The 19,445-nt window shown below is 40.5% G+C and overlaps 1 protein-coding gene across 3 annotated transcripts in view; it reads right to left on the minus strand.

Moving 5' to 3' along the window:
• TTC17 (tetratricopeptide repeat domain 17) overlaps positions 1 to 19,445 on the minus strand; it is a 116,176-nt gene that overhangs the window by 20,943 nt on the left and 75,788 nt on the right. For 2 of the 3 annotated variants that reach the window (XM_065944430.1, XM_065944429.1), the window contains 5 exons: positions 12,187 to 12,446; positions 11,510 to 11,663; positions 7,332 to 7,452; positions 5,044 to 5,203; positions 4,074 to 4,157 (listed from right to left, as the gene is read on the minus strand). In XM_065944430.1, coding sequence (XP_065800502.1) covers positions 4,074 to 4,157; positions 5,044 to 5,203; positions 7,332 to 7,452; positions 11,510 to 11,663; positions 12,187 to 12,446 — 779 coding nt within the window. Of the gene's footprint in view, positions 1 to 1,649; positions 2,301 to 4,073; positions 4,158 to 5,043; positions 5,204 to 7,331; positions 7,453 to 11,509; positions 11,664 to 12,186; positions 12,447 to 19,445 lie in introns of those variants that run through there. The other variant, XM_065944431.1, reaches the window with a different exon arrangement.

Consider the following 19,445-nt stretch of genomic DNA (forward strand, 5'->3'; position numbering starts at 1 on the left):
TTATTCTGGAGGTACGAGTCGGCTGCTGCTGTGGTGTCCTGGCCCCTTATCCTTCTGAGTGAAGCCCACGCCAAGTGAGGCCAATTACATGAGTATAAAACGTCTAACTGGATCTAAGACTGTCTACAGCGGTCAGTGTCATTCCTTTCTGCCTTTCGTATTGCTTTTGCCATGAACTATAACCTCAGAAGACAGTACTGCTGTTATTTAGTACCAACACACTTATTTACATACACCTTAATATTTACTCTTGCTGTGTTTTCTTTGCTTTTTTTCTTTTTTTCTGAGTTTCTACCTGGAATAGTCTTCCTTCTGCCTGAAAAAATCCCTTCAGTGATTTTTAATGCAAGTCTGTTGATAACATGTATCTTTCAGCTTCTGGTGGTCTAAAACCTTTATCTAAACTTCATTTTTAAAAATCCAGGTATAATAGAAATGCTCAGACCTTAGGAATAGCATTCAGTTTTGACTATTACTTAAAGACTCAGAAAACTTCCAACACTCCAGAAAGTCCTTTCAAGCTGCTTCCCTTCCCCTGACAAAGCAATCACTCTTCTGATTTCTACCACCAGAGGTTAATTTTGCCTGTTCTAGAATTTCACATAGTTGGGATCATACACCATACATTTTTTTGTGTCCAGTGACTTAATAGCACAATATTTCTGAGATTCATCAATATGGATATAGGGTCTTGTAGAATAGTATCCATTGTATAAATATAACACTGATTATCAATTCTCCTGATTCCAAGTTTTTGGCTGTTACAAATAAATCTGCCGTGAACATTTTTAAACAAGTATTTTTGGACATAGTTTTCATGGTGTTTCTCTGGTGGTTCAAACAGTAAAGAATACGCCTGCAATGCAGGAGACCTGGGTTCAATCTCTGGGTCAGGAAGATCCCCTAGAGAATGGAATGGCTACTCACTCCAGTATTCCTGCCTGGAGAATCAGAGGAGCATGGACTTGCAAAGAGTTAGACATGACTGAGTGACTAACACTTTCACTTTTGGCAGCAAAATTTGGCAGTAAAATTACTGGATCATATATGCTTAGCTTTTTAATAAGCTATCAGACTGTACCAAATAACTGTACCATTTTATATTCTCACTAGCAGCGTATCAGAGTTCAGGTTGCTCCATATCATCTTGAAAATTTGTATTATCAATCTTTTCCATTTCAGCCCTTCTGTCTCTTGCTTCAAATTTTTTTTTTAAATAAAGAGTGAAGCTGTATCTGCTTTCCTTTTTTCTTGTTTGTATGATGTATTTTTCATCTTTGTATTTTCAGCCTTTCTGTGTCCTAATATTTGAAGAGTTTCTCTTATAAGGAGCATATAGTTCTGGATTAAAAAAAAATCCATTCCATACAAAATGTTTTAATTATAAATCTTTTCTGAAGCTAACTAATGATATACTTATCTACTATTTTACTATCTGTGGTCTATTTTTATGTACTTTTTACCTGTCTCAATTTTCTTTGGATTAATCAAATGTTTTACATTGTTTCATTTTCCTTCCACTGAATTACATTTTAAAACCACTTTTAGTAGTTAGCCTGGAACTTAAAACACCCATTCTTTCTTACTACAGTCCACTGCAAACTTTCTTTTAGGACTTGGCCGTTACCAATTAAAACTCAGAACTTTTTAAACTCCATTTATTTCTCTGCTGTCATTTGTTACTGTTACCATGAATTTTAGTTACATATAAAGGTGAAGCTCCTCAGGGGAGTGCAGCTATCCTTTTGTACAATTAGCCTTCATTTATATTTTCTTTCCAATGTCCTTCTCTCCCTCTGGCATGTCCATATTTCTGTCTGGGATCATTTTTCTGAAGAACTCCCTTTAATTTTTACTTCAGTGCAAGCCTACTGGTGCCAAGGTCTCTGAATTTTTATTGAACACATATCTATTTCATTTTAATTTCTAAAGAATATTTTTGCTGGAAAAGAATTCTAGGTTTGCAGTTTTCTTTTTTAGTACCTTAAAGATATCATTACACTGGCTTCTAGTTTTATCATTTCCACTGAGAAGCTGTCAGTTTTATTGTTGCGCCTTTTGACAGGCGCTGTGGTGGATTAAAGATCCACCATTAAAGACGGACCATAGTCTTTGCACTAGCAGCAGGCGAAGGATATCTCCCTTGCCCTGGGGCTTGCTTTGACGGATGGAACTCGTAAAGGCGCTGCTGTTCCAGCTCTCTGCATGGACGCTAAAAGGCCTGGATGCTTTTGCTCTCAGTCTCTCGGAGCCCTGAGACGCCAGGTAGAAAGGTCCAGCTTCTCTGCTGGAGAGTCTGCCTGGAGAGAGACAATACATAGCTGTGCCCCGTCTATCCCCATCACTCCAGACTTCTTTGGTGGCCAGCCCCAGTGGAGTCTCCGTATGTCTGTAGTTGCACGGATGATTCAAAGTCAGATCAGAAGGAAGTCCAGCTCAGGTTGCAGGGTCTTGAGCTAGTAATAGTTTTGTTTTAAGCCACTCAATTCTGGCGTAATTAAGCAAAAAAGATAACTGAAAACAATATCTGGTATCGAGAATAGAGTGCTGCTAGAAACTTAGAGCATGCTGACAGCAGTCTGGGGAAATGGGTTGAGTCTATTGTTGAAGAAGCAGCAACAAGAACATTAATGCAGGTTGGAAGGGCATTGAGGAAACTGCTCCTGGAGGCTGGAGGAGAGGCGTTATCATCTACTGGCAAAACAAACAGTGAGGCTCTATCTGGAATATAGGAAAATACCTAATGATGTTGTGGATCTGGCTAGGGAGGCTTTGAGGAAGAACGCTGAAAGTGACAAATGTTTTTTTAAACATCACCCATAAAAAAGCATTAAAAGAGGAGAACTAAACAAGGAACTGCACAGTTTTCAAGCAGAATTTAGAGGAAATGCTTCCAAACTGGGACTTGCAGGGTTAGAAAATGAAACTTCCTCGTCTCAATTACTAGCTTCTGCAGTCAGCACAAGGTTTTGACAAAAAAGAAATCAAATCCAGATGCTACCAGTAAAACTATGGCCTCAGGATCAAGATCACATCAAAAACACAGCAGTAAGACCCTCTGTTACTACCACCTCAGAAAGATCTGCATCTTGATTTAAGTCTTGCGAACTGTCAGACAAAAGGCATCTAAGAATCTTAGAGGTATTGTCCTGGACTCATGTTTGAAGCAGACAGGGGCCTTCTTAAAGAGATCTGTGGGCGTGGTTTTTGCCTCTTTGAGTGGCTTGTAATCTGAAAGTCCGCAGTTTTACAAAGTTGTGCCAAGGATACACAGGCAGCAGGCTGAGGAAGCTCTTCAGCTGCAAATACAGGACACTTCTAAGGAGAAGGAAAGGCAGCCTAGAGAGAAGAGCTGAGAAAAAGAATAGGAAACCACCCCCACGGGACCAAAACAGGCCCTATTCAAGGAGTATTTTCTACCCTGGAATTGGGGGAACTGGTAACAACTGGCAATGTGAATTTCAGAACTGCCATGGAACAGTGATGGCTGTCTGCACTTCCTCTCCTTTAAACTGACGTGATTACCCTTCCCTACCATACTGCCACGGTCATACTGGAAGTTGAGTAGACTCTTTTAATCACTGTTATATCATATAATGATAAGTGGATAGATTCTTAACCATAAAGTAAGAAAACAAAGTTTTGCAAATATTGTTTCATGACTTCAGAAAAAAGATATTTCAAGATTTAAGATATGGTTCCCACCCATGATCCAAACTACCAAATATTCCTTATCACCAGAAGATGAACCTTTGACTTATTTCTTATACCTGGATTCCGAAGTTCTTAGTAGCATCACCTGAATCTATTCATGGTAGCCTAAAAATGAGAAAACTGACCACATAAATTTAAGCACAGAAAGTAAACAAAGCAGCAAAAAAGAATAGTAACCACGTAATGGAAAAAGTCACAGAAAATGATTAAAATATTCTGTGTGGGGTTGTTTCATGTTATGCTTTTAGTTACCAAGTGCTAAATAACTAACTGAAGAGGTCAGGGCCACTTAATGGCAAATAATTGGGAAAAACTACAAAGTGGGTAACAGTTTACAGCTTACTTACAGAGTGACTTACCTTTTCCAAAACTTTGGCAATTCGGGTGCCAATTTGTTCAAGTGACTGTTGTGGATATTGATCTTTGCCAAGATTTTGCAATACCTGGTACAGGGAGGGAGATGACAGATTAGAGGAATGAAAATGAGGGCGGTCTGCCGACGCTGCTGACACGGGGCTGGGCCTGCGCCGTGGGTGCAGACTGATCTCTGGGGGCGCCCGCTCTGGGCCTGTTGGTAAGGCACTTTGTGGAACACACACTGAAGGCTATCACGTCCCCTCAGCCCTCTCTCACTTAACAAAGGTTATAGGCAAGAAAACACATTCATTATAGCATTACAAAAAGTAATCCTATCACCCAGACACAACCACCGTTGGTATCTCTTATGTATCTTTCAGACACTTCTCTCTGTACACATATATCGTTACTCACAGACTGTATACTATGGGATCACACTGTAAACTATCACCTACATTTTCACACAATACAGTCAAAAAATGTCTTCATGTCAATAAATATATTTCTCACGCATCTTTCTTAATGACTCTTATTGTATACTAGCTTATATCTACACCAAAACTTATTTAACACATCTTCTACTGTTCGATATGTGTGGCATGTTTTCTGATTATTCTTCTGGGTACACTCTTTGCTAGATATATGCTGGGCCTGCCCTCCTCCCCTCCCTTAAGAATGTCAGCAGGAGAATTAACTGTCCCAAATATTTCTCACAAAGAGCCTCTGTCCAGTGGCAAGCAGAATGCTACCCATCTGGAAGAATGAATCAGAATTATAATTTCCTGGTCATAAAAAAAGCATACGTTCAGTTACAGGGCCTGAAAGAAACCAGGCTTTTCCTAAAGCCATCTAGACAACAGTCATCTGAAAAAGGCAAAAAATACCTGGCCTGGCCACTTGTGCTTTCACTATCAGCTGCATCATAACTGTACGGCAAAAACTACAGACTGGCTGAATACAGCTGACGCTCACCTCTGTTAGCTGGCTCTCCCCCGTGTAGTGGAGGCTGGCTCGGTTGGAAACGCCCTGCAAGTGGTCCAGGGTGTGCATGCTCGTGGGGAGATTGCCATTGCAAACAGGTTCCATCGCTGGTTGCTGAATTGGAGTGGCAAAGTCTATGTGTTCTGTGATGCTGCAAATTGGAAAAGACCACCTTAGCCATACGAAAGTTAAGTGGGTGGGGACCAAGTCGTAATCATTTGCTGGCCATAACTGCCACATATAAATAGAACTGTCTGGAACAAGAGAATCTCAAAATGGAAAAGATTCCAGGAGATACTTAGTCTGGTCTCTCACTTGGTAGGTACAAGGACTCCAGAGACTGGTGATGACGGTTAGTTGAATGTGTGAGCAGAGGTTGTCCCCTAGGTCAGAGCGGCAGTGTGGGATCTGAGTCCTGAACGCAGTCTTTTCTTAAGCTGCCTTCTCTCTACGCAACAGGTGTCTGATTTCCTCACTGCTGTTGGCCACTTTTTCTCACTGGGGAGGTTTTAAACCAGGTAGGTTTTCTTCTAGGGTTTCTTTTCCAGGGTACAGACAGTGATAAACAACCAGAAATGGTTCCTGTCTTTCATTTTCCCTCTGTGCACAGAGGCATACTTGTCCCCACAGGAAAAGCTCCCTAAAGTTTAGACCGTAAATGTTACACAGATCCGTGAAGCACTTCCCTTCACGGTTCCAAAGTGGTCATTTTCCTGCTATATACTAGCCAAATGTTTTACACTATCATATAGTATATGATATATACTCATATCATATATGTTTATATATCAGTATGATGTGGCAATTTGACACTGGAAAATTTTGCTTCTAGCTAGTTAGGAATTGACCATATATTAATATGCAAACACTCATTATTTATTCAGAACCTATCACATGTCAGATATCAGAGTTATAATAATTAACAAAACATACCCAGTTCCCACTGTTATGATGCTCATTGTCTTGTGACAGTCAGTTACTACAGATGTGATGAGTTATAAAAGATAAAAACATAGTACAGTGTCAGTTTACTAGAGGGGGTGTACATTTCCTCTGTGCCGAGAGAGGAAGGAGGCAGTTAATGAAGGATTTCCTGAGGGGGAAAGGTGTTTAAGACAGAAGGAGGAAGAGGAATGAAGCAGGTCGGGAGAAGATGCTGAGAACACCACCAGAGGCAAAGGCAACACCACGTGTGAAGGCCTGGCAGGAGGGAGCGCAGAGCTGAAGATGGAAGGATACGTGGGGAGCAGATCATGAAGGGCTCTGTGGGCCACTGTGAACAGCAATATTTACACGTTGTTGGAGCATTTTAAGAATTATTTGACTTCCATCTGAGGAACAATTCTGAGTACTATGGAGAGAATGGATTGAGGAGATGCAAGAATGAATAAGGCAGCAACAGGGATGAAGAAAAGCAAGTAGTTTTGAAAAATACTCAAAGGGTAAAAGTGACAAGAACTGGTAACGGACTGGACTGGAGGGGTAAGGGTAACTCCTAGATTTCTGGTCTGAGCACTTCTGGGAGCTATTTACTAAGAACAAGGAATAGAAAACAAACAGAACAAAGATTTCTGGGGGGACGGAGAATGGACAAGAAAATGATGAGCTTAGGTTTTCTGAGCTTGAGGTGCTGGAGAGAGATCTAGGCAGAGAGGCCAACTGGACAGACAACTTGAGGGATTTGAAGAAAGGTCTGGTCTGGAGATTCAGATCAGGGAGTTGTCAACATATCAGGGACAGAAGTTTTGGGAATAGAGCACTCTAACTAGGAGTGATTTTTAAAATAAGGTTTAGTGGTAAATCTTGGGGAACTGCAATGCTTAAAAGGTAAAAAAAAAAAAAAAAAAAAAAAGGAGGGAGGGGCAACAAAAGAGAAAGAGCAACTGGGGAGGAAAAAGCAGTTACCACAGAGGCAGCCTCGCCTGCTTGTGTCTTGTAGGTGCTCACAGATCTGGATTTGCTCTGGCTCCCTTTTCAAGCACACGATGTCAGTGAGGTTTTGTGCTTTAATGGAGAGAGATCCAGTCTTTAATTTAAACCAAGTCATCCGTGACTAGATAGAAAGCTTACAAAGTATGGGAGAAGGCAGAGAGAAGAGGGTACACAGACTGTATCAGGACCGTGAGCTGAGTCCATCCATGGTATCCTCTGAACCACCAACCCCAGGAAGGATGACTCTTTGGTAGCTGCTGACAAACGGCATCCCTAAAGTCAGCGGGGCCCGGTGTGATCACTGGTACACAAATGCCATGAAAGAGGGAGAGCTTTAAGATACTCACTCAATGTTTTTTGAAGAAACTGCAAGCCAGGTACTCACGATGGCTGTCAGCTCCACCCAACGGAGCTTGAGGCACTCGTCCGGGCTGGGCCACCCCAGACTCTGGTAGTCACGCTTTTTTCCTGGAAGGAAAGTACATCACCTGTCAGCACAATGGCAAAGACCCAAAGACACATACAGTGTCTTATGCCCTGGTGATTACTTCACTCAGACTGGTGTATTGGAGGTGCCAGTCATCCTTCTAGTCTAGAATTTCTACCACTGAGAGAACTAACAAAAGTCTTGTCATTCACAGCAACAGGAATAACTATCATCGTTGAGGAAAGCCTTGTTTTCAAAGATGATGAAGTAAAAATGAACGAGTCCTTCACTGATTTAAGACTGAGATGAGGGTTAGAATACGCTTCAGTGTTAACATTTTACCAAACTTAATTTTCACCTTTCTACATTTTGATTCTATAAAGACACCTCTAAGTCAGGAGAAGCATACGTCTCTAAGGCAGGTTTCTTAACCTGGCGCCACCAACACTGTGAGCGTTGTCCTGTGCCCTGGCGGATGCCTCACAGCATCCCCAGCCGCTACAGCACAGATGTCAGCAGGACCTCCCCTGAGACAGGGCACCCAAAAGCGTCCCCAGGTACCGTCGAGTGTTCCCTGGGAGGGCAAAGTCACTCCTGGGAGAGAACCCCTGTGGTTAGGAAAAGCAGTGGGTACAGAATGATGACAACAACGAAAGGTGATCACTTATTCCCAGTGCGCTTACTCTGCTGTACGTTCAGGTCCCGTGCTAAATGCTTTTCATCTGTAACCTCGGGAGGCAGCTCTTAATCCTTGCTTCTCCAATGAGAACATGGAGGCTCAGAGAAACCAAGTGACCTGCCCAGGACCACCTGGCTACTAGGGCAGCACAGTGACTCAGATCCAGGTCTGTTTCACTACAACGTGCGTGCGGCCAGTCATGCTGTTTAAAGCTTTCCTGGGCTTTGAGGCTCTGCTTACTGATACCCTTCAAAGGTACCACCTTTTGGATGTAGGCTCTTTACTTGGATAAAGCCCCCAAGAAAAGAGCAGAACTCAATCTTATCTGGGAAGGATTCTTCTGAAGAAATTCCAATGGAATCGACAGGAAGGAGAACTTTGGTAATGTAGTAACTCTTTTTATACTGTAGGAATTTACCAATAATAGAAAACTTTTAAGATAGAGGCAGGGCTTTAGATTTAGATTTTAATAAAAGAGAAAAAAAAGTTTGGAAGAGTTTCAAATGAACCCTGTTTAAATAAGTAACAAAATTAAACCATAAATTTCACAATAAAACTTATTTTTCCTTTCTGTGTAAGAAATTCGCTTGGAAAGTATTTTATTGTCATTCAGTAGCTCAGTCATGTTTGGCTCTTTGCAGCCCCATGGACTGCAGCATGCCTGGTTTCCCTGTCCTTCACCATCTCCCAGAGTTTGATCAAACTCATGTCCATTGAGTTAGTGAGGCCATATTTATTGAGCAGCTATTATATCGGACTGGGAACTGTATTAAGACACTAGGGATTCAGAGGAATAATAAAAGGGCCTGCCCTTGAGCTCACAGTCTAGTGAGGAAGGTAGACATGAATTATTAGAACACAACAGGATGAGAGCCACAGTGAAGGCAGAGGACAGCTGTACAGAGGAGAAAGAAACGGATGCTGCCGGAAGGTACCGAGGAAGTGATGGCACTGGAGTTGGAGGCTGAGTGACGGGTCAGCACCGTTGAGGCGGCAGAGTGCATCCTAGGTGGAGGGAAGAGCACGTGCAAAGATAAGGAGGTAAAACAAGAGCATGACTGGTTCAGGGAATGGCGCTGCAGGGGAGACAGAGGCTGGGTTGTAAACGCCCTGTGTGCCAGCCTAGAAGGTGTGGTCTGTATGCTGCAGGCATTGGGGAGCCTTTGAGCCCATCTCTCGCCACACTGTTCACAAGGATATCATAAGACACTCTGCTAAGTGCTTTGCTTAAATCCAGTTATGTTACATATATGGCACTTCCCTGGTCTTCTAGTCTAGTAGACCTCACCAAAGTGGGAAATGAAGTAAATTATGCATTATTAGTTTTATTAATTCTTAGAAAATCTACAATGACCCTTAATGATCTCTGAGACTCTTCCCCCATGGGCTCACAAAGGACTGGTGTAATAATTTGCTTTACCACTATGTCAGGATTTATCACAAATCTTATCACGTGGCAGTGGACAGAATCTATACTTGGTTGAAAATTGGGATACTGAACCTCTCCAGTCTTCTCTTAGCTCTTCCACGCTATAGAACTTTGGACATGAGTGAAAGTGAATAGTTTTATGATCTTATTTGCGAGTATATTCAGTGCCCTACCCAGCCCCACCTATTTGAATCCACTTAAAATGGCCTAAGTGCTCTCCTATCCTCTCAACCATACTGAGTTTTAATTGTCACTTTTATAAGAAATTTTTAGTTTTTGTTTGTAAAAGTAATATATGCTTATTTTAAGGAATTTAAAAAATGGAAAAAAACATAAAAAATGAAAATCACCTGTAGCCCCATTAGCACCCAGAGATGATCATTTATGATGTTTTAGTGTAAAACTGAGGTATCTTCTATATATGCTACTTTATAAAGTGCTTTTGTTCACTTACTAAATTACAGATATCTTAGTTGCACAGTACAGGGCAAGAACATGCTGTAGTTTATTTAGGCAACTGTCATCATTTAGGTACTTTTAAAATTTTTATTATGATAAGCAGCATGATGATCAGTATCTTTATACATCTATCTGTTGCACTTATAAGATTATTTAGGGTAAATTACTAGAAGTAGAGCTGTTGGTGTATTTAAAATTTTTCTGATGTATCTAGTCAAACTATCCCAAAATTCATTTTATTAAATCTCACTGTGTATTACACAAAGACAATCTGACAAGGAGAAATGGCATGTTACATTTTATGTCTGCATTTCCTTGCTCGAGAGGCTAAATATTTTACCACGCTGAGCAGCCGTGTGTGTGTGTGTGTGTGTGTGTGTGTGTAATGTGTGTGTGGTGAAATGCCTATGTTTTGTGCACATATTTTACTGAAATGCTGTATTTTTTCTATCGATTTGGAGGCGCTCTTTAAATGACACTGATATCCTTTGCTTATCAAGTATTCTGTAAAAATATATAAATATTCTGCAAAAAAATACTGTTTCAACTCTTTGTCTATTTTGCAGTGTCTTCTGATGCCAGAACTACTTTTTTCTTTTTCTCTGTGCTTTCACCTTAAAGTATATAACTATCCATTTAAATTTTTCTCTTTAGTATTTTTGTCAAGTCTCAGATCATTCTGAGATTTAGCTAAGATTACCTCATTCCTTATATTTTATTATGTGTTCTCTGCTTTCAGCTTTGGTAAATACAATTTAAATTGGACACATTTTCATGAAGTTATCTTGAATTGTCAAATATAACACAGTGAAAATATCCTTTTAAAAAAGAATAAAAAAAATTAAAGAGGAGAATTCTTTTTCTTTTTTTTTAAAAAGAAATTCTATCACCACTGTTTCACTGCTGGAAAAGAAAGTCAACTGGACTCATGGCAATGGCCCTGAACCTGTAGCCCAAAGACACACTTTGGGACAACTATGAACCGTAAAAGTACATGCCAAATTTTGATGTAAATGCATTTTTTTCCCTGGGGAGTAGTTCCAAAGCATTATCTAATACTTAAAGGGCTATCTAACACATAAAACATTACAAGATAGTTAGTATTTATCGAGCCCTATATATTCAGTTCATTTAAAGCACTTTATATGTATAACCTTACAGAATACACACAACCACTCTATAAGACAGATGCAATTATCCCCATTTTATAGATAAGAAAAATGAGGCAAAGGAACTAAATAACAAAACTGGTGTCTGAACCCAGGGAGTCTGTCTCAAACCCCAAGTTTTTTTTATATATTAAACTAAGCTGTCAAGTTAAGAATTAATAGAGTATTTAAGTTCAAGATGGTAAGAATGTAAGCCAAATTAATGTTTAAAACAAACTTTTTATACCAATGACTGACTTCCTGTTCACTTGGCTCAATTACCTTTTCATGTGATCTACTTGCAGTCACGAACACACCCTTTGTGAGAACTGAAACAGTGAAATCTGAAAGAAGAAACTGGCATATTAAACATTCCAATCTACCTTGTGGCCCAGGAGATGCCACCTTTGGGCCAGTGATCTCCAGGTTTCCTTGGTTACGATGTACATTTTCTGCCTGACTTGATTCTACCTTTTTCCCAGAAGTTTTCTTATGATCTCCTTTGGGTTTCTTTACACGTTTGACCTGGAATGTGATCTGGGAAATGAAAACATGTTAGGGACAAATGAAATCAATTTTCAAGTCTGCCTGTGGCTGTGTGTATTGGTGGCTTTAAGAATAACCAGTCCCAATGCAACACTGTAAAGCAATTATCCTCCAATTAAAAAACAAAAATAACAACCAGTCCCCTGTAAGAGTTAAGTTCTTCTCTTCAGTTTAATTCTTAAAGGTCTAGATGAAAAATGTTTAGTGAAATAAACAAAATAACCTAGCCTTAAAGGATACAGAGGAAACTAAAACTTAAGATGTTTGAACTGGGCTGTTCCAAGTCTGCAGGCTCTGAGCATGGCTTCATACACATTTCCTCTAAAAGCCAGCAACACCTAAGGCACATGAAATGCTTCCAGCAGTGCAATTCTCATGTGAAGGCTGACTAGGGCACGGAGTCGAGTGCCACACACCCAACAGATTACACTTGGCAGATGAGGAGCACTGCCCCCTACCCACTCTCAAGCACCTGGGCTACAAATGGGTAAGAACTGAGTTGGCAAACTCTTACCCATTCTGTTGCTTCATCATCTTCACTTCTGCAGTCTCCATAGCAAGAACTTCTGGCTACTCCATCCTGGGGGCCTTTCTTCAGTACTCGTATGCCCTGCAAGTCCAGACGCCGTCCCTTCATCTCCAGGGCTCCTCCAAAGCCTTCCAGGGGCCATGCCTGTTGAAATTCATCCACCAAGGCCAATATCTCTTCTGACATTTTTGTTTCATCTGAATTCTCCATCTCATCAGAACCATTGCTTTCCTCAACCACTGTACCTGAAATTCAAGTGCCAGCATGTTATTAAAAGTTACACAGTCATTCAAGTACTTGAGTGACTCCAACTTGCTTTCTGAAAAAAGTTTCAGCTCTGCTTAGAGGCACTTCTGTAGTCCATTTTCATAAAAATGCCATTCAACATCTTCAGAATTCATAATCATTTTTGTCATCCAGCTTTTATAAAAAACTGGACTGAGAAGAACGGCAGAAGCTAGATGGTAGGCAGTCATAGACTGTCACTAGTGAGCATGAAGATGGCTATTTTATGTGTATTTTTGGCGGGGGTGGGGGGGGGTGGGGGAAGGACCAGCTTGCTCTAGATATAAGATATAGATGGCAAAGATGAAGTTTGTTATGATATATTATTTAATATATAGGATTCTTCAGCTTTATTCAAATAACATATGAAATATAGTTGTTAAGACCATATAACCTATTACCTTAACTGAACAATGATTTGTTTAGTGGAAAATTATCCTAATTCCACATGAAGGCTTTCATTTTCACTAATGGCTAATAAGATATAACAATTTGCTAGTGTAATTTTTTCCTAAAATGGTTATCAAGATATTTATTATATTGCTAACGTTTCTTATGTAAAGACTCCCATGGATGTTTCTCAGTGTAATGGCCTAGTAAAAATTCTCTCTCCTGAGCAGTCAGTGTGTTTCCATTATTATACACTGTAGGGTTACACAACCTTACAAGCTCCTCTATGCCTAACTAGAAAGAAAGCTTAGGGCAAAATTAGTCTGAGTTTCTTTACAGAATGCTTTCCTTTTTTAATTTTTTTTTTGCTTTCCTTTTTTAAAAAAACAAATTCTTTACTACTTAACTTTTGCTATTTTGAATAAATGGCTGAGTCTTACACGGTGTTCTGTGACAGTTCTTTCTATTCCTTCTAAGAAGTATACAGGGTACAAAAACAAATAACAAAATGGAATGCTTCCTACTATGATATGTGCCCAATGGACAACCTGAGAGCTTGGGGTTGATGGCTCACAATAGTCTATGTTATGCCAGTACCACAGTAATCTTCAACTGGTAATCTGGCTTTTCAGTAATTTAGAACATGGCATCATAAGGCCAAGGTCAGGAATCTCATAACGGTTTCAGCAGACCTATAACCACAGTGAGTAGCCTGCCTCAGAAATGCAGTTTCGATCTCTGAGAAGGCTGAGAAAGCAGGCTGATTCCCATTACTAAAAACAACTTAAAGCTTTGAGCCCTTCTCACAGAAGGTCTGCAGTGTCACTCTTAGCTCTCCAGTGGCATCTCTGTCTCCCACCCCATGTTCTGGAACAGAAAGTGGGAAGGTGGGCAGGGCTGTTGCCAAGCTGAGGAGCACCACTAGAAATCTGTCATTTCTTTCTTTGAAAAGCTATACGGCTCTTCCCTTTGTTAACAAGTGACTACAAAATCTATTGCTGCCCTTTCAAGTAACTTTCTTTTAAGTTTTCTGAACCAATATGATGGTTTCTGTTGTTTAATATTATCATTAACACTCTGCAACAAGCATAAAGTCAAACAGGGGTTGGCAAAGTCTTTTCCTTTAGGATATCTAGATAAAAATGGTTACTTGCCATTTATACTGACTGGTTATGCAGTCAGTATAAATGTGGGGTTGACAAAGAGTTCTAATTTTTAGTTTCTACCTTGTTTGCTACTATATTCCAAATGTCCACCACTGCTCCTTGCATGGAGCAGGCGCAGATAGCTACAGAAACAATTAATGGGAACTCAGGAATACTTTGTTTTGTGGGTTCCTTGAGGATCTGTTGCTCCTGCTTTTGCCTTGTCCTGCTGGAAATTTGTCATGTATTCAAGTACTGCCCACCGAGATGATAGGCAAGCAATGGAAAGTCAGGTATCACCTGTTTAGCATAGCATCTGATATGCTATATGATTCACAAACTTCTCAGTACCGAAGCCAGGAAAGCAGCAGGAAAGGACTGCTATAGGGATTCCAACAGGAACTTAATTAGAATTGCCCGGCAGCTGACTTGTAGCAACAGTGCTGTCTCCAAGTCCTCCTCATGTTGTTTTAGCTTCCTCTCCTTCCTTCCCTGGCTACCATGGGACTCCCTGCATCTGGTCCTGGGACAGAAAAGAACTTTTGATACATTTGCCCATGACCAAGACTACAGGTTTAAAGAAAAGTGGCTTTTGGTCAAAGGAAGACAGCACATAAGTAAGTCCGCAGTGCACAGTTAGAGCTGCAAATGGATGCTGTATATGGAAGCCTTATTTCCATTCAAAAACTACTACTATTTAGAAAGCATTCATGTTGTTTAGTTGCAAAAAGTTCTGCAAGCCCAGGTCCCAAAGATTAATACTTCCCTATGCCCTTACCATATGGTAATATATATCATTAAAAAGTTCCTAGGGAAAAGGCCTTTCACTGATGGAAACCAGTATTCAACTGAACACTAGCTGCGGGCTTCTGCTGCTGGCAGCCATCCGGCCTTTTCAAAGGCTGCTGGGGTTGAGGTGACAGCAGTTCCTAAAGAACAACACTAAATAAAGGTGAGAAATGGGGAGATATTAAAGGTGCTATGCCTTAGAAAAACACAGACCAACCTTTATCTGTTTAGGCCCTACTACATGCCTGTCTCTGTGCTATATATTTGGCAGCAAAAAGAACCTGATCCTAAGAAATTAAATATAATCAATTTGGAGACATAAAACTATACATTAAACAATGAGAGAACAATTACATTTAAATATTTTTTCCTAAAGGAAAAACATAACTGAAGGTAGTCACGAATGCTTTTTTACAGGAAAGCAGACAACCAGAGGCAGGATTTAGATAGAACAGAGGTCCAGGGAGGGCACTCCCAGAGTGATGAAACTAAAAAAGCAGGTATGGATATACCCATTTACCCACATACAGAAACAGGTGTGACGAACGTGTATGTTCTGAAGGCACTACTTGTTTCAAATTAACTAGAAAAAAAATTTATATAGAGTACACCAGCAAATAAGATACTCAGGGAGGTGGGTGACACTGAGTGTCTGGGAAAGTCTGGAAGGAGATTCATTGTAAAGGGAGCCTCGAGTTTGTTAAGCAAAGAATGACAAAGTGATAGTAGCCACGATAGTTATACAGGTTAGATTAGCAAATCAGTTGGTGTGTTAGGAATTAGGGCGTGGAGGACAGAGGACAAACAGAAAGGGGTTTCAACAATCTCTAAAAGTGGCACATACAGAGAAACTGACTTAGGCTGAGGATAAAGGGGAAGTCTTTAAAAGGGAAGGGAAAGAGGTATGGGGAAATTTCAGTGAAGGAAAATTAAAGGAATCTGGTAGTTATGTGAGTATAATGGGAAACAGAATATCCAAAGATGACGTCACGATTGTAAAGTCCAATGTGGAACCGGGAGCTTTCTGTACACTGTGTGAAGTCTTAAGAGTCTGTGAGTGTGCAAAGGTAAGGCTATTTGCAAAGCCGAGGGCATAGGGACAGGAGAACAGGACAGTGTTGGGATTTCAGGCACTTATTTGTTAACTCATTTAAACATTTGTTATGTGCTTAACAGTGTGCTGAGGGCTCAGAATACAACAACCCATGGAGCCATGGTCTAGGGTAGAAGGATGGACACATCTCCAGCTCCAATAAGCAGCTGTAAATACAGAATTCAGGTGGAAAGAGGTCTGGATGACAGCGGGATCTCAGCAGGTTGAGCAAACTCCGGGAGATAGTGAAGCACAGGGAAGCCTGGTGTGCTGCAGTCCATGGGATCACATAGAGTCAGATACAATTTAGCAACTGAACAACAAGAAGAAAAAAGTAAGTATTAGGCTTGCTGCCAGATGCTGTGATGTAAACTGGAAACAGAGAGGTGGAGACCCTTATCTTTTTCTTTGTCTTCAACATGTACCATTTTCAAACTGGAAAAAGGAGAATACATATTGTGAAGTGAAGAGACTGTGAGATCCACAGTGAGGCTCGCCCACAGGAAAGCTCACGCTTTTCTCATTTGGATGAATTATATCTCAGGGCACTGGGAAAACTCACAGCCGAGTCTGAGCACTGTGAGGTAATCTGGCCAGAATCACAGGGACAGGAGGAGTACAGAGAAACAGAGAGAAGCGTATGTAGTTCTGATTATAAGGAGAAAAAAAAAGCCCACCATAATTTTGCAACATTGGAGACACAACTGGAAATTTGGAAATTCATGGTCTGGGCACCACTGTGGAAAAGACTTTCTAAGCGGAGCACATTCACAGAAAAGGGACTCGGTGGAAGGCCTGAAACCACGTCAAATGGGGGAGGACCGAAGAAATCAAGGTGATCCTGCAGTAGGACGAGCAGCTGAGAGACCGCAGACACACATGATCAGACTTTGAAAATATTCTGCTAAAAGGTTTTTCAAAAATTCCAGAGAGAGTACAAGGATGGTGAAGGGACTAAAAACTACAATAAAGAGAAGCTAGCAGGAAATGAGGACATTTAGCTAAAGGGAGCAGAAACGTGGGGTGGGGGCTGGTAGATAGGAACAATAACCATCTTCAAACACCTCAGGAAGCACGGCGTTAGAGAGACAGACTGTTAGCCTCAGAGGGCAGGGGTAGAGACGAGAAGTCGTATTTTAGCTCTGTATTAGGAAAGACTTATGAGTGGTCAGAAGCGGAATGGGCTATATCTAGGGAGAGACGGAGCTACCCGTGCCTGGAGCAGAAGCAGAAGCAAGACAAAGCCGGGACCATTACTGAGAGGGAGAGGACCGTCAGAAGGTGATTAAAAGAAGGTGACTGCTCGATAAGCAGTATTAATAATCTTGGAAGAAAGGTTCCAAGAAGAATATGAGGGAGCAGAAGCTGAAAAGACAGGCGCAAAATGAAACACATCAACAATAAACAGAGGTAAAGATCACATGTTCAAAGAGATGACCAGCAAGACAAAGTCCTTCCTTCAAAGTTTGGATCAAAATGTGTCCAGAAAGTCTTACGTGATTGATATCCACAGCTTTTACTGTAAGACTGTGGCTTCTAAAGGCAAGCAGGCACATTCTACCATTCAGAGTACGTTTCTTTGTCTCACAAAATAGACAGTACACTCTGGAATTAGACAAAGTTGGTTTCAAATTGGGACTCCACCACCACAGGACCTCGGGCAATTCTGTCTTGAGTTTCAGCGTCTTCTCTGCACAACATGGATAGACTTGGAGGGCATTATGCTTAGTGAGATATGTCAGACAGAAAAGGCAATACTGTATGGTTTCACTTAAACGTGGAATTTAAAATATGTAACTAGTGAATATAATAAAAAAAAAAGAAGGAAGGGGCAATATAGGAGCAGGGGATTAAAAGGTACAAACTATTAGTTGTTATGCTGTTTAGTCACTAAGTTGTGTTGATTTTTTTGTGACCCCATGGACTGTAGTCTGCCAGGCTCCTCTGTCCATGGGATTCTCCAGGCAAGAATACTGGAGTTGGTTGCCATTTCCTTCTCCAGGGGATCTTCCCGAGCCAGGAATTGAACCCACGTCTCCTATACTGGACTACTGAGCCACAAGTATAAAATAAGCTACAAAGATACACCGTACAATATGGAGAATGTAACCGGTATTTTATAATGGAGGAAATCCTTTAAAAACTGTGAATCACTATATTATACATCTGTAACATGATACTGCAAGCAACTATACTTCAATTTTAAAAAGGCAGTGATCTCTTTTTTGAAGTCAGAGGATAAAGCTGTTGACTTAAGATTTAATGCATAAACAACAGCATAAAATTTCAAACCAGTCATCAGAAAGCACAAAAGGCTTCGATTAAATCACTAAGACTAAGACAGGGAGGGAATGATTCACTTCTGAGAAGACGACAATAGTCAGTCTTCATTTGCACAGGTGGTCCTCTTCCTTCTTTTATCTGGGTTAGGAGAGTAAAGAGAAGACAGAGAATTTGGAGAAGACAATCTAGAAAATCAAGTAGGGAACCGTTCCTGTTAATAACTCTTGTGCAAATATGTCAGGGCCCCCTTGCCTGATGTTAACATTGAGCAGATACCGTGGGTACTTTGAGGACTTTGGCTCACAACCAGCCTCTAAGTCAGGAAGCAGTAGAAACACAGGAATGCCTGTGTTTCCAGAAATGAACATTTACTGAGTTCCATGTGTGTACCAGTACCTGGTACAAATGTTTCCCCTGAAGTTATTTCATCTAAATATTCATGAGCACTCTGAAGCTTGCCTTTATTCTTTTCCCCCTCCCTTCTGGTTTATTTTTAAATTAATGAGATGAGGAAGGCTCAGGAAGATTAAGTAACTTGCCCAAGATTTACCAGTAGTAGGTGGAAGACATAATAACAAAATCTCTGACTATAAAACCTACAGATTAAGGTTTCCAGGGGAGGGGTTTGGGACTAGATAATGAGCTACTAAAGCAATGGTTTTTCAAAGGTTAATCAGTGACACAGCTTTCACCAATCCTTAACAAAATGAGAAACAAAAAAGAACATGTACGGGACTTCCCTGGCGGTCCAGTGGTTAGGACTTTACACTTCCACTGCAGGGGGTGCAGGTTCGAGCCCTGGTCGGACAACTAAGATCCCACATGCTCTGTGGCATGGTTAGATAAAAAAAAGAATCAATCAATCAATAAAAACAAAAAAAGAACATACACCTAAAGTTATAGTACATATATATACACACTTATGTTCAGATACACATTTGTTGGTGTAAAGTTGCCAACTGTCCATTTTTGAGGAAGACTATCTTTATTCTAACATTGTCTTTGTACTTTTTTCGACATTAAAATGTTTATATATATATATAAAAAATAATTTATGGAAACGGCTTAAGTGTTTGTATTTATTTTCCTCCAAAAACAGAGTTTTAAAAAACTTTTCAAAGTCTATGCTTGACTTTTATTATACCACACTACTTAAATTAAAATATAGAGTCTTTCTGCTAATCACACTATAGGAAGCTTGCTGGTATAAACATGGTAACCTACACCACGACCGTGGTCCCTGTGGACTTGTCAGTATC

This window comes from Muntiacus reevesi, chromosome 9 (genome assembly GCF_963930625.1).
Source record: "Muntiacus reevesi chromosome 9, mMunRee1.1, whole genome shotgun sequence".
Classification (NCBI taxonomy): Eukaryota; Metazoa; Chordata; class Mammalia; order Artiodactyla; family Cervidae; genus Muntiacus; species Muntiacus reevesi.